We start from the raw sequence: 14533 nt of genomic DNA, 5'->3' as shown, positions 1-14533 counted from the left end.
GCCTTTGAATTCCATTTACAATGCTCACAAAGCTAAAGACATTTATGAGTAACTGATCACACACAATTAGGCATTCACATCCCTCATCTGTAACTAACGATCACAACTGATATGCGGTTGGAGAGTCAGTCTTACACAACTTCTGCATGGGGAGAGGAATGTGCAACTCGGGTCCGTGTTACCCGCCCTGGGGCTCCCCCCCGGGACATAGGAGGACCTCGAACTCTGAAGTGGGATGGGTGCTGAGACAGGAGTTGAAACAGAGGGCTGAGTAGTTCTGAGTCTGCGGGCATCACACGTCTCTTAGGAAGCAGCTTCTTCTGAACAGCTCTCAGAGGTTCGTACTAGTTCCCAGGAGGTCACAAGTCACAGTGGCAGGAGCTACTGTTGGTGGAGAGCTCACTAAGTGGTCTGTCCTCTGCTGAGTATTTTACGTGGTTGGTTTCACGGAATTCTCAGGACCGCTGTATGAGACGGAGTCCCTGGGCGAAGTTTACCCAAGGTTATGCAACTAGTGCTGGGATGTGGTCTGGGCTGCTGACTTCAGAACTTTGTTCCTAAGTATTAAGCTAAAGGTCACGTCTCCAGGGCCATTGCCCGGAGGGAACTGTAGCAGATCAGGACTCCTTGGAAACCTTCCACTATGTCCCTCAGCAACATTCCGCATTCTGGGAACACAAAGAAAATTGGGGTATCTGTCCTGGGGTCCTCCTGTCACAAATCCTTTTAGAGTCTGGTCATAATCATAGACCTTCTCAGGAAGAGTCTCTGAAATCGGAATGGGTGAATTCCTTTTCCATAATCTGGGTTTGGGGCAAAAGAGAAGAGCACACTGATACATCTGATTTAATCATTTCTTCCCCAGAGGTCATTAACGTATAGAAATGTTTGCTCTTGAAATGATCTCAGACTACCGTGTGATTCTGTCTTATGTTAGCCCAGTCTCTTCCCTCGGAACCAGCTCTTCCGGGTGACACGCTTTAAACTGCCACACGGATTCCCCACGGCTCAGTTCTTGGCTGATCTTTTGCAGTAGCAACTTTTAGTCAGAGTCCAAGTGGAACTAAGGGTAAACCGAGCCAAACCTGACAAGACACTCCCTTCCAAACACACCAGTGCTCTGGCACTCGTAACACACCTCCCCACGGAACCTTCGTTACGAGAGCTGGTTCTATAGTTCTTCAGTGCCGTGTCGTTGTTCATTTAGGCTCCAGGCTTGTTTCAAGTCTGAAGCCCAACCACTATTCACACCATTGCTTCTCTGCAAAATTATGCAGAGCCTCGCTCGATCCCTAGAACATTTGTTTAAAGTAGGAGATTTTGTTAATTTGAGATTACATTTGTAAGATTTACATTTCTTTTTTTTTTTTATTAGCTCAGGTTTGCAAGCTTTCTTCTTCACCCTCGTCCTTAAACGTTCTTTCAATTCCTTAATGAAGTTTCAAAACTTCACTTCCTCCATTGTCTTTAAAGCCACTTCTAAGTGACAGAAGAGTAGCTGCACTACATTTTAATCATCCTCATTTGATCTCAAAACATGGCGATCTGCCAATCGTGACGACCACGGCTTTGCACTATGCGGATCCACTTACACATGGATTTTTCTCAATAAATACCACACAGCACTGCAAATGTATTTTTTTCTCTTCCTTGAGGTCTCCTTAATCACGCTTTCTTTTCTCTAACTTATTGTAAAAATATAGTATATAATACACCTACAGAATATGTGTGAACTGACTGTTCATACTATTAATAAGGCTTCTAGCCAACAGCAGGCCATCAGTAAAGTTTTTTGGGGCAAGTCAAAAGTTACACGGGGATTTTTGACTAAGGGGGTCAGCGTCCCTAACCCCCAAGATGCTCAAAGGTCGATTGTACATTTAAAAAAAAAAATGAGCTGTTAAGAGTCAAAAGCATTTCCAAAAGGAATTTCTAAAACTCCATTGTGGCGATGGCTTTGGCAATAAGAGATGTATGGATTATTATTGTGGGGACCATTTTGAAGGGTGAAAATATTTACTGGGATCTATACTTGCTGCTCTGTTCTTTAAAAACAAATCTGTCAGGTTTTTTTATACTCTCACTTCCTTTAAGTTATTGAATTACAGATCACTACTGATTCAAATGACCTGTAATTCAGTGACAAAATTCAAAAGCTTGTATTTTTTTTTAAATGACCCACAAGCCTTATGTGATCATTGAACTTGAATCAGACAGCCATGTTAAAGCTTCTGTAATAGCAGCATTTATATTAATAAGTAAATAAAAAGACATCTCCATAGTTCTTTACACCTTGCAAAGTTATTTTGCACACTGCATTTCTGCAGGTGAACATAGAGTTGTCTCTAGTCATTAGGAATTATTTTCAGTTACAAATAAATGACTTTTTCTAGAAGAGCCCAGAAGAGTAGACATGGTCTCAGGTAGAAATGACTCACCAGGGAAGGACTCCAAGGGTAAACGGGGATTCAGGTAATGTCCGGTGCAAACCATGACAGCATCAAAGACAGCTCGTTCCTGCTTCCCCTCTGTCTCTGTGACAACATCCCACTGGCCAGTTTCGGAGAAGTCTGGACGCTTTGTTACACTGCGCACTGTGGTCTGAAAGTAGCAGACAACACTCACTTTCTTTCTTTTAATATTTTTTTATATTTTTAAAAATATTTACTTGACACAGAGAGAGAGATCACAAGTAGGCAGAGATGCAGGCAGAGAGGGAGGAGGAAGCGGGCTCCCCGCGGAGCAGAGAATCAGATGCTGGACTCCATCCCAAGACCCTGGGATCATGACCTGAGCCGACGGCAGAGGCTTTAACCCACTGAGCCACCCAGGTGTCCCCACTCACTTTCTGTCAGTCACCTTGGGACCTCATGTAATGGCTGGTATGGTAACCATGCTCATGGGCCAAGCCCATCTCAGGGTAAGAGGTCTGTCAATATTAGTTTATCTCCCCAATAAAAAAATTAAGTAACTTGTAAAAGTCTCAAAAGCAGTCCTACATGGTAGGCCCCAAAACATTTGCATTTCTTCGCTGGAAGGAGGAAACATTTAGTTCTTATTTCCAGCGGGAAGGAGATAAGCTACAATACCGAATGCATCTGGAAAATGTGGGAACCGTTTTGGCTCATCATAGTTTCTGCAGTTCAGATTCCTAGTCATTTCTTCCCAGCACATTTCATGAACTAAATTTGTTTCTTCTTTCCTCTCAAAGGAAAAAAATCTCTAAATTTCACCCTGAATAAGAATTTGGATTCAGAAGAGGAATCAGGAAAGTGTATGTCTTAGTGATTTATTTGAGCAAAAATGAGAAATAGGAGAAGTGAGGAGTCTTTATCATCTTCCTTATTCATACAGAGAGAAAAAATAAAAATCAGGAATAAGTTTACTTAGGATGCCCTTTCCGTTAGCTTGCTGAGTGGGCAGCCCCCATTAGTAACCTTTCCGTAAGCCACGTTGTCTTACCCTAAATCGAATGTATCTCAGAAGGTCAAAGTGCTCAGCAAATTCTTGGAGATAGTCCCAAAATTTTCCTTGGTTCATGAAATTGGGATAATCTTCTTGGAAGGGGAAGTTGCTATAACATGACATTTCTTTGCAGACATTTGTCACTAATGACCTGTAGACCCTGGTCATCCCATCTTTAGAAGTTTCCTGTGGTGAAACAGAGTTAGCTAGATGGGGTGGGAGAGGCAGGAAGAAAAGAGATGCCACTTGTAATTCCAAAGAGTTTCAGGAAAACAGCATTAGAACGCCATGCTATAGTTGTCAGAAATCATTGGTGGGACTGGAATTATTAAACACAGTATCTTTCTCACACTACAAAGACGTTAACAAAATTTAGTAGGCCTCCAAGACTAACACTGCCTTTCAGTGATTCCATAACCACGGGGCCTACAGTCTGCCTGGTTTATTGTTTTCTTCTCCTTTTGCCGTCCTCAAACTCTCCAGTCATGAGGAACCTCGTCCTCTTGCCTTGGCTCACAGAACGCCTCACTGATTTTTGTATTTATTGTCTAGGTATATTTTCTTTTTCTTGTTTTTAGATTTCTTTCTTTAGTTTAGAGAGAGCGAGCGTGCACGTGCCAGTGGGGGGAGGGGCAGAGGGAAAGGGAGAGAGAATCCGAAGCGGACTTTGTGCTCGGGGTGGAGCCCGATACGGGCTCAATCCCAGGACCCTGGGATCGTGACTGGAGCCGAAGTGGGAGTCAAATTCTTAACTGACTGAGCCATCCAGGCACTCTCTTTCTTTCTTTCTTTCTTTTTTTAACTCAATATTATTTTCTAAAAATTTTCTCTATTATTTTAGAGTTGGGGAAGAAAACCAAACTAACTGTGGGGTCAAGTAGCAGAAGGTACACAAACCAGACCGTCTTTTCTTTCCACACCGACATTTGGTGGCTCGATCAGGGTCACAGTCCATTGGAAAAACCTTCCCCCCAGCACACTGTAATCCTAGGGTTGTGACCACACCTGCTTACACACATTTGCTTATTCCATTTCCTTCACCGTCTGCCAAAGACTGGCAGAGGCCTCCTTCTCCATGAAGACTCCCCTCCCTCCCTCAGAGAGTTTGAAGTGCTCTCCTCGACCTCCAGCTCCCACTGAACGTTGCTTTTCTCTTACCCCTGCAGCATCCAGTTCTCAGACCTTCTGTCTCCTGACACTCTATGTCCCACCAACGGGAGGGAAGCCTAGGTCCCTGCTGAGGCAGCTGGTATTAAAGCCACTTCCAGCCCCTACTTCTGTTGCTCAAGTCACCTAACAGCTGGACTAGCCCTAGGTGTATCCCCCAGGGTGCACATTCCACTCCTTAGAAGGACTAATCAGTGCCTTGGCTCTTTATATTGTGATAAGGTGAAAGCTCCCAGACCTCCCACCCCCACCTGCCAGGGTCTGGATTCTTGCCTCACTCCTGCCAATTCTCTTCCCAAAGACCTGAATAATCCTGTGGGCTGGAGCTCACTCCCTGAGGCCAGCTTCCATCCTTCCAAAAGCCCCATCTGCTCAGTATTCACCAATGCCACTGGCCTAACCTAGGTGACACTGTTACTTTGTCTCAAAGTGTCCATGGTCTAGAAATCCCCGTAACTTCCAACACCGTGTGTGGTGAATCAGATGGAACTCTTCCTTCCTCCCTCTTCCGACTGGCCTTGGCCTTGCCCTGCGGAGTCCGCAGGTTCATCACCTGTCAGACCGCAGGAGGCGGTCTGGTGTCAGCTGCACACGGGCTGTGATGTTGTAGTGAGCTGCTTTCTTACGTGATCACCAAGGTAGGCTGAGGCCACGATGCCAGAGCAGGGACAAAGCCGACAGCCAGTTTAGGACTGACGGGTGTGGGAGGATACAAGTACGCACAGTGAACTTCCAGAGTCCCCCGATGTCGTTAGTTCTCTCAAAGCAGGTGGGCTCCAGGTCCTCATCCAAGCAGCACTTGATGGAGGACAGGCCACTCACACCGGCTCCAATCACTGCCACTCGCTTGGCCATGGTACTCTGTTGGAGGAAGGCCGGGCTGAGCGACAAGACTGGGAGGAACCTCCTGTCATAGAACTCTTTGAGCGGTCTGCACACCCTCTCTGAGCTGAGGCAGATTCACATTTTGGTTGAAAATGAAATCAGACTCTGGAAATCAGAGTGTTTGGCTTAAATCTTAGCACCACTCACTAATATAGCGTGAGCTCGGGCTAGCTATTAATCTTCTCTGGGCCTCAGTTTTCTGTTAGTACGAAATGGAATGGAAATAATAATAATAATAATATCTTAAATATTTGTTATGAAGTTAAATGATTGATATGTTGGAAGGACTGTGGAGGTGTGTCTCCTATACAGTAAGTGCTCACTTAAATTCAGTTCTTGGGGGGCGCCTGGGTGGCTCAGCGGGTTAAGCTGCTGCCTTCAGCTCGGGTCATGATCCCAGGGTCCTGGGATCGAGTCCCGCATCGGGCTCTCTGCTCAGCAGGGAGCCTGCTTCTCTCTCTCTCTCTCTCTCTGCCTACTTGTGGTCTCTGTCAAATAAATAAATAAAATCTTAAAAAAAAATAAATTCAGTTCTTGGTGTTAACTACTATAGTCAGGACCTTGATCCTGTTGAGACTTTATTTGGTTTTGTTTAATTTTTAAACATTTTTTATTTTACTACTATTATTATTTTTTTATTTTTATTTAAGTAGGCTCCATACTCAATATGGGGTTTGAACTTGTGACCTCGAGATTAAGAGTTGCCTGTTCCACTGAGACAGCCAGGTGCTCCTCTGGATGTTAGATGCCCTCCATAGTAAAAGGGCCTTTCCTATCACCTCGTCGTTCTAGACCCTAGGACCTGTGGGTAGCAAAAAGGTTAGTTTTTCTTCAAAACATCTAGAGTCCTGAAGAATAGCTAGTCAAGGGACATCTCCTGCCATGTATCAAAGATACTCCACGAATTAAGGGCGGGTCTTAATCTTGCACAGAGGCAAGAAAAGATGGACCATAATATAGAACAAAGTCCTCAAGGAGAGTTCTATGGGACATTCTAGGTGAGGTCTTGTGCAAAGTAGAGACTGCGGGTGGTGTGTCACAGGGATTTATAACCAGTTTTTCTTGGTATTCTAATTCGGACTTCTGCAAATATCAACACAGCTCTCATAGTGACGGATGGACTAACCACTCAAGCGAATTCCAACAAATCAGCTATGTTGAAGAATTGTCCGAGTTTTAAATTACTTATTTAGTTAAATTACTTATTTACTTATTTGTCAAATTATTTAATTACTTATTTAAATTGTTTAAACTTATTTAAGTTGCTTATTTGTAAATTACTTATACAAAAATGCCTAGCACCAGATATCAGGGTTCATTCCCTCCCGCCCCATTTGTCTCCCTCTCTTCCTCTTTCTCCTAGAAAAGACAAAATTAACCAGCAAGTTTGCCTCTCACCAGTAGGCATAGGTACCTGTGGTTTCCTTTGGGTTGAGGAGTCGGATTTCTAGACCGTTTTTAATCGGAAATAAGTGGCCTCCACCAATAACAACACTGGAGTTTTCAGGCCACTAGGCAGAAACCCGAAGTTGGTAGCTCTCAGCTGTGCTTTCTTTGCAATAGTAAGGCCGAAGGTGGTGGCTCACGGAACTGGTCAAGTGCAAAACGGGCCACCGTAGACAGACTGGAAGCAAATTCATTCATTCAGCAGGTGAGCCCTGGGCACCTCTAAGTGCAGTCACTGAGCCAAGGCGGGGGGACCACCAGACGACCACCCAGTAACGAAGTAATAGTAATAAAAAGCAGAAACAGACTGTCCACAAGGAGATGCCGCGGTGTGGAGAGAGGCGGACGCCTGTGGGGTCACGTCCCCGCAGCAGCGCTGCGCTCCGGGTAGGCCGCTGGCTGCGCCGGCCGCCCGGAGGCCGAGACACCCAGAGGGGCGTGTTTCTCGGGGTGGAAACACCTTGTCCTTTACACACCAGCTTAAGAGACGGTGCAGGCAGCAAAAACGAACTGGGAACTTACGCCTCTTAAAGTTACACAACACTTGCAGATTATGAACTTCTGAGGGAGGGCAAACATTTAAAAAACCACTGAGGGAGGTTGTAAGTGAATCGGGAACTGGAAGATGTGGGTTCTAGTGCTCGCTCTGCCTCTAGCCAGTGTATATATGTAAACAAGATTCTTTTTTCCCCTGTGCGGTTGTTCCCACGTGTGTAAAACAGAGGTTTCTAGTAGTTTTCCCTTCCAGCCCAAGAGAATTGTTTTTACGCCCAAATGCCAAATATTTGGTACCAAAATAGGTGTGAACTGAAAGGTAGGAGAGATACTGCAGGCCCAGAGGGCTGGGGCGGGGAGTAGGGACGTAAGGTGTGTGTAAGCTCTTCCTACACTAGAAAGGTGCTAGCAGTGTAGGTCCTCGGTGGCTCCAAGCTTGCTTATGACGAGTCCCGTGCTAGAGATGAGCCCTGAACTACTGAATTGCACTTTGAATGACATGAAAACCCCATCCCATTCCTGCCAGACCAGAAAACGTAGGAATTGTTCTTGAGACGTGGAGAGACTTGGGTGATTTGCAAGTCATGCGATGGTTGTGATGATGATTTATTTAAATTTGGGATCTCATCTGTTGATACTTCTTATCAGCACCCACTTATTTTGTCATAGTATTTCCTATTACCAAACTGTGGAAAATTTGATGTTTCCCAATGCCTGGCACTACCATCTCATCTGTCGGAGGAAACCAGAGGTGAGAAGAGAATTAGAGAAAGTCTCGTGATTCTGTTATTCCCACGACACCTTTCTTTCGGATAGGTTCTCCCTAACAACCTAACTTTGTCTCCTTATAATACTCCTTTGCCTTCTGACTTTCTCCTTAATTCTGTTACTTGAACCCTAATCGAGAGGCTCCTGAAGAAGAGAATCACATTCATCCTGAAGGAATGCACTCACCAAGGAGAATATTTATCCTCTGCAGAAGCAGCTTCTGGAAACCTCGCCCCATTAAAAAAAAAAAAAAAGGCAGCACCAAGAAGAATAATCCAGGACACTTACCTTGTAGGGACAGAGCAGCCACTCTGGCAAATTACTTCTCAAAGCAAATAGACAAAGACAGTGTTTGCCTTAAAATTTTTTTTTGAAACAAACTCTTTGTTCTGAGAGGAAAACAAAGGAAAGCGGACTTTGATCGAGTGGTCTCAGAGTGGAAAACCACTTGCCTTCACAGTCATCCTGGTGACAGCAGAAGGTGTCCCCTCCGCACTGAAGACACAAAGTTATGTAGGGCAGGAGCGGGATACTTCCGTAATCACAGGGGAGGGCTAAATGACGAGTCGGAATCCCGGCTTTGGATTCGAAGAACGTAAACTACTTTTGCCCCTTTTCCCCACCCTCCGGAGCGTCACAGTTCCGGCAAAGCCCAAACCTCAGGGAAAGCTTGTTAAGTGGCTGCTCGCCTCGTGGTGGCCTTTAGAGGGTGCCAGAGTCACCGCCAACGTCACAGCCTGAGCAGTTTTGGCTGCCCCCTCTTTTGCATGGTTAGTCCCTTGAGCCATCAAAGGAGCGGTGCAAAGGAGATCATAACTTAGGTGACTGTCACCTCATCAGTTCTTTCATGTCTAGAGCTCTCTCACCCCAGAAATAGGCTTTTAAAATCCAGAGCTTATAAGGGATTTAAGCAGCATCATCCTTTTGGAAAGGGTGAGCAGAGGGAACTGGTAAAATGAGATCGAGAAAGCATAAAATTAGTTTTAAATATTAGCCTAGGGCACCATAAAAAAGAATAATTGCAGAAGCAACAATAGAATACTAAATAGGCACCATCTTTTTTTCTTCCTTCCTTCCTTCTTTTTATTCCTTCTCCACGGAGTGCTTGGAAGCTAGCCATCAACGTTCATTGAATGGTTTCTGGACCAGCAGCAGGAATGCAGATGTCCACGGGGGTCAGGAGTGTAACTCAAAGGAGGAGAGGGCCGGGTTACGATCGACTGGAAAGCACATCTCCAGTCTATTAGCATTAGGTAATGGTGCTATTTGAGAGCATAAGTCCCAAACTGCAATTTTAGACTCTTCAAAAGAAAATGAAAATACAGATTTGTATATGCAATCCTCTGTTGGAACAAATTAATTTTTTCTTTTGAAAAATATTAAGCTCACATAAAAGTTGAAAGAAAAACAGTTTTGTTAATGAGCACCAGTGTCTCCCTCACCCATATCTTCAGGCATCTACCTCTTGGTACATTTTCTTCTTCTCTTTACACACACACACGTGTGCACATACACGCACGCATCTGAGTATAGTCTTTATTTTTATGAAGATTTTATTTATTTGAGAGAGAGAGAGAGAGAGAAATTGAGGGAACGGAGGAGGGGCAGTGGGAGAAGCAGACTCCCTCTGGAACTCGGAGCCTGACGCAGGACTCGATCCCAGGACCCTGGGGTCTTGACCTGAGCTGAAGGCGGACACTTAACTGACTGAGGCACCCTGGTGCCCTGAGTGTAGTCTTTAAACACCAGGTGCCACAGGGACATTCTTCCACACATTCACACTACTATTACCTCATCTAAGAAAAGGGATACAAATTCGATAATATCATCCAACATACCCAGGCTACTTTCACATTTCTTCAGTTGTCTCCAAAGCGTTCTTAGCCAGTGGCATGCCGTGAGAGCTGGCTTGTGCCGTGAGAAGGCGTGCGTTCCTTCCACCTCCAAGTTCAGTGAAGCCGCAGTAGCTTGGGCATTGGTCGGGGTGGGACTCTTCATACCATGGAAACTGGCAGTTGCATTAAGTCTGGGGTCCTCCCTACCCCATGGCTAGTTTATTGGTACACAACTCTTTTTCTGAGCTATAACATACACAGAAAAACCCTGTGTATTTTAATGAACATAATTTGATGAGTTTGGAGTTTGGATTCATTCCATACACTTGTGAAGCCGTTACCGCAATCAAGATAATAAACATACCCATCGCCTTCAGGAAGTTTCCTCGTGCCCTTTTGTTTGTTTTTGGTAAGAGTACTTGAGGTGAGATCTATCCTTTTAACAAATCTTTATGTGCACGATATGTGTTTTAACTATATGTACTGTGTTGGACAGCAGGTTGCCAGAACTTATTCATCTTGCGTAACTGAAACTTTATTTATTTATCTATTTTTGTTACATAAATTAACCCATTTATTATAGGCTAGCAATGTTTCAAATGGTGGTGCGTCCACTGGTCTTTCGACTCCTTCAGTCTTCTGAAGGCGGACTCTACTGTGACGGCAGAAGTGGTGGTGTCCGTCCAGGCGCCACCAGCAACGGTTTTCATGCAGGAGCCGCAATGCCAGATCCCCACAGCTCGTCTTTTCATCTTGGTTTTGCCACAGAAGGAGCAAGTGTACACGTGCTGGCTTATCTCAGTCTTCTTCACCATCTTCCTGAGGGAGGCACCATAACGGGTCCCATATTTGCCCACGATTCCGACCTTCTTGGTGCGTTTAGCCATGTTGCTGCAAACTAGGTCTGAGCCCAGAGAGGACAAAACTTTATTTATTTTTAAAGATTATATATTTATTTGAGAGGTAGAGAGAGAATGAGCAGGGGGAGAGGCAGAGGGACAGGACACTGGGATCATGACCTGGGCCGAAGGCAGACGCTACACAACGGAGGCACCCAGGTGCCCTGAACTGAAACTTCATATAAGCTGAACAACTGTCTGTTTCCTTCTGCCTCCAGTCAGCAACCACCACTCTACTCTGTCTTTGAGTTTAACTATTTTAGAGAAGAATCATACAGATTGTCTTATTTTACCCCCCCAAGTAGGCTCCACGTCCAGCATGGGGCCCAAAGCAGGGCTTGAACTCATGATTCTGAGATCAAGACCTGAGCTGAGATAAAGAGGTGGACACTTAACCCACTAAGCCAGCCAGGCTTTGTCTTTTTGTGCCTGGCTTATGTCACTGAGCATGACGTCGTCTCCAGGTGCATCATCAGTGATTGTCATGTATGGCAGGACTGTCTTTGTTTCTGTTTCTGTTTCTCTTTTCAGTGCCGAATGATACTCCGTTGTATTGTATAGTGTATTGTGTTGCATGTTTTCTTCATCTCCTTATCTGTCAAATCCTGATTTCAGGGCTACTGGGTGGATCCATGCTGGATCCCCAGGGTAGCTCTAATTTGAATTGTTTGAGGAACCTACATACCACTTTCTCCAGCAGCTGCCCCATGTTGCATTTCCACCAACAGTGTACAAGGGGTCTAATTTCTCCACATCCTCAGCATTTCTTGCTACTTAAAAAAAATATTTTTCAATTTATTTATTTTCAGAAAAACAGTAGTCATTATTTTTTCACCACACCCAGTGCTCCATGCAATCCGTGCCCTCTATAATACCCACCACCTGGTACCCCAACCTCCCAACCCCCGCCCCTTCAAACCCTCAGGTTGTTTTTCAGAGTCCACAGTCTCTCATGGTTCACCTCCCCTTCCAATTTCCCCCAACTCCCTTCTCCTCTCTAACTCCCCATGTCCTCCATGTTATTCCTTATGCTCCACAAATAAGTGAAACCATATGATAATTGACTCTCTCTGCTTGACTTATTTCACTCAGCATAATCTCTTCCAGTCCCGTCCATGTTGCTACAAAAGTTGGGTATTCATCTTGCTACTTTTATTGTGTTTTTTATAATAGTCATCCTGACAGTGATATTTCACCATGGTCTTGATTTGCATTTCCCTGATGATCAGTGAGCACCTTTTTATATAACTGTTGGCCATTTGCATGTCTTTTTAAGAGAAATGTCCGTTCAAGAACTTTGCCCATTTTTTAATCAGATTCTATTTTGATTGTATGTTTTGTTTTTGGCTATTAAGTTGTAGAAGTCTCTTACATATTTTGGATATTAGATATTAACCCCTTATTGGATGTATGGTTTTCAAATATTTTTCCCATTCTGTAGGCTGTCTTTTCATTCTGTTAATTGTTTTGTTTGCTGTGAAGAAGGTTTTTAGTTTGATGAAGTCCCACCTGTCTGTTTTGGTTTTGCTGTATGTGCCCTTGGTGTTATATCCAAGAGATCATTGCCAAGAAGACTGTCAAGAGGTTTCCCCCCTAGTTTATCTTTTAGGAGTGTTATATTTTTGGTCTTATGTTTAAGTCTTTAACCCGTTTTAAGTCGATTTTGTATGTATGTGGTGTGATATAAGGTTCTGATTTCATTCCTTTGCAAGTGGGTATCCAATTTTCCCAGCATTCTTTGTTGAAGAGACTGCCCTTTCCACATTATGTGTTCTTGGAAGGCTTGTAGAAGATTAATTTCTGGGCTCACAATTCTGTTGGTCTACATCTTTCTTTCTTTTTCCTCCCCCCTCCCTTTTTTTTTTTTTTTTTTTTGATTTTGTTTATTTATTTGACAGAGAGAGAGAGAGGTCACAAGTAGGCAGAGAGGCAGGCAGTGGGTGGGGGGAAGCAGGCTCCCTGCCGAGCAGAGAGCCTGATGCGGGGCTTGATCCCAGGACCCTGAGATCATGACCTGAGCCGAAGGCAGAGGCTTTAACCCACTGAGCCACCCAGGCGCCCCAGTCTACGTCTTTCTTAATGCCAGTGCTATTTGTTTTAATCACTGTGGTTTTGTTTATTAGTTCTAGCAGGGTTTTGTTTGTTTGTTTGTTTTTTGGAGTCTTTAGGGTTTTCTATCTGTAAGATCATGTTATTTGTGAACAGGTAATTTTACTTCTTACTTTCCAGTTTGGGTGCTTCTTATTTCTTTTTGTTGCCTAATTGCTCTGGCTAGGACTTCTAGTACTCTTGACTGTAAGGGGCAAAAGGGAACATCCTTGCCTTGTTCCTGTTCGTAAAGGAAACGTTTTCAGTTTTTCACCATTGAGGATGATATCAGCTATAGGCTTGTCATCTATGACCTTCATTATGTTAAGACAAATAGCTTTTGTACCTACTTTGCTGAGAGTTTTAATCATGAAAGTGTGTTGAATTTTGTCAAATGCTTTCTCTGCATCTATTGAGATGATTATATGACATATATCTTTCGTTTCGTTAATGTGGTGGGTCACATTAATTGATTTGTATATTTTGAACCACACACCCCTCTTTATAGTTCTATTTTTCCTGATTAAGTAGCCAATCCAAATTTACAAATTGCATTTAGCTGCAAAGTCTCTTTAGTTTGGTCTGTGCTGTCACAGTCTTCCAGCCTCCAAGGGCCCAGTTTAGGATGGGTCCTTATTACCTGGTTTGCTGCTGCTGGAACGGTTCTTCTGAAATAGCCTTTTAATTAGCTTTCTTACTTTCATTTGCTCCCCTATAATCTGCTTTCCAGAATGATCTTTTAAAACCACGAATTAGATCACACTACTCTGATACATAAAAGCATTTGTTGAAGGGAATGTGTGGTCAGAGAGGGTTTTTCAGAAAACAGGAATATTATGCCATATAATGGTGGAGAGTGGTCCAGGAGAAAGGGAATGGTCAACAACTTGGGAGAGTAATTGGACTAATTGTAGGAGAGAGGTTCTTAGGTAAGTGTGAAGGGTTGGAATCCAGAACGCTAGCAGGAATTGCCCTGCAGAGCACAGGTAGTCACCCTTAGTAATAGGGAAGGGCATATGGGCACAGCCCCAGGTGGACTGGGAAGGGCGGTGGTGGGAACCTGGTGATGTTCTCTGCTCATTGTCACTATTTCTCATCTGAGAGTGAGCTGAGAAGGAAGTGGCGGAGGATGTGGGAAGAGGCGATGATACAAAATGGTCTCACCTAGGAGATCAGACTGGGGAGGGAGGGGAGTAGGGCAGTCTAGCAGGATTTGGGGGCAGTAGTTTTGCCATGAATTGGAGAGTGATCAGTTAGAGGACTGAGTGTTTTTCCTCTGCTCAAAGTCAAGTGCTCAGGAGGAGGTTTGAAGTAGGTAGAGAGTTGGCTTTTGACCAGAGCCAGAGTTCTGCCGTGCAACTATGGATGGACAAGAGGGGCAATGAGTTGGGCACCCATGCAAGTATGATATTACCGAAGTCGAAGCTGGCTAACGAGGGAAGTAAGAAACTGAGGGGAGGTGCGAAGTAGAAGATGGCCAAGTGT

At 44.3% G+C, this 14533-nt stretch overlaps 1 protein-coding gene across 1 annotated transcript in view; it reads right to left on the bottom strand.

Moving 5' to 3' along the window:
• Positions 1-14533, bottom strand: part of LOC309849551 (uncharacterized protein) — a 58665-nt gene that overhangs the window by 16170 nt on the left and 27962 nt on the right. The window contains exons 12-16 of the mRNA XM_082702197.1: positions 10718-10965; positions 7272-7442; positions 5356-5493; positions 3463-3651; positions 2439-2601 (exon numbers count right to left, since the gene is read on the bottom strand). Of these exons, the coding sequence (XP_082558323.1) occupies positions 2439-2601; positions 3463-3651; positions 5356-5493; positions 7272-7442; positions 10718-10965 (909 nt within the window). The remainder of the gene's footprint in view (positions 1-2438; positions 2602-3462; positions 3652-5355; positions 5494-7271; positions 7443-10717; positions 10966-14533) is intronic.

This window comes from Mustela nivalis (assembly GCF_964662115.1).
Source record: "Mustela nivalis genome assembly, chromosome: 16".
Taxonomy (NCBI): domain Eukaryota; kingdom Metazoa; phylum Chordata; class Mammalia; order Carnivora; family Mustelidae; genus Mustela; species Mustela nivalis.
The sequence above is the reverse complement of the archived record's forward strand: the minus strand, read 5'-3'. Positions and strand labels throughout refer to the sequence as shown.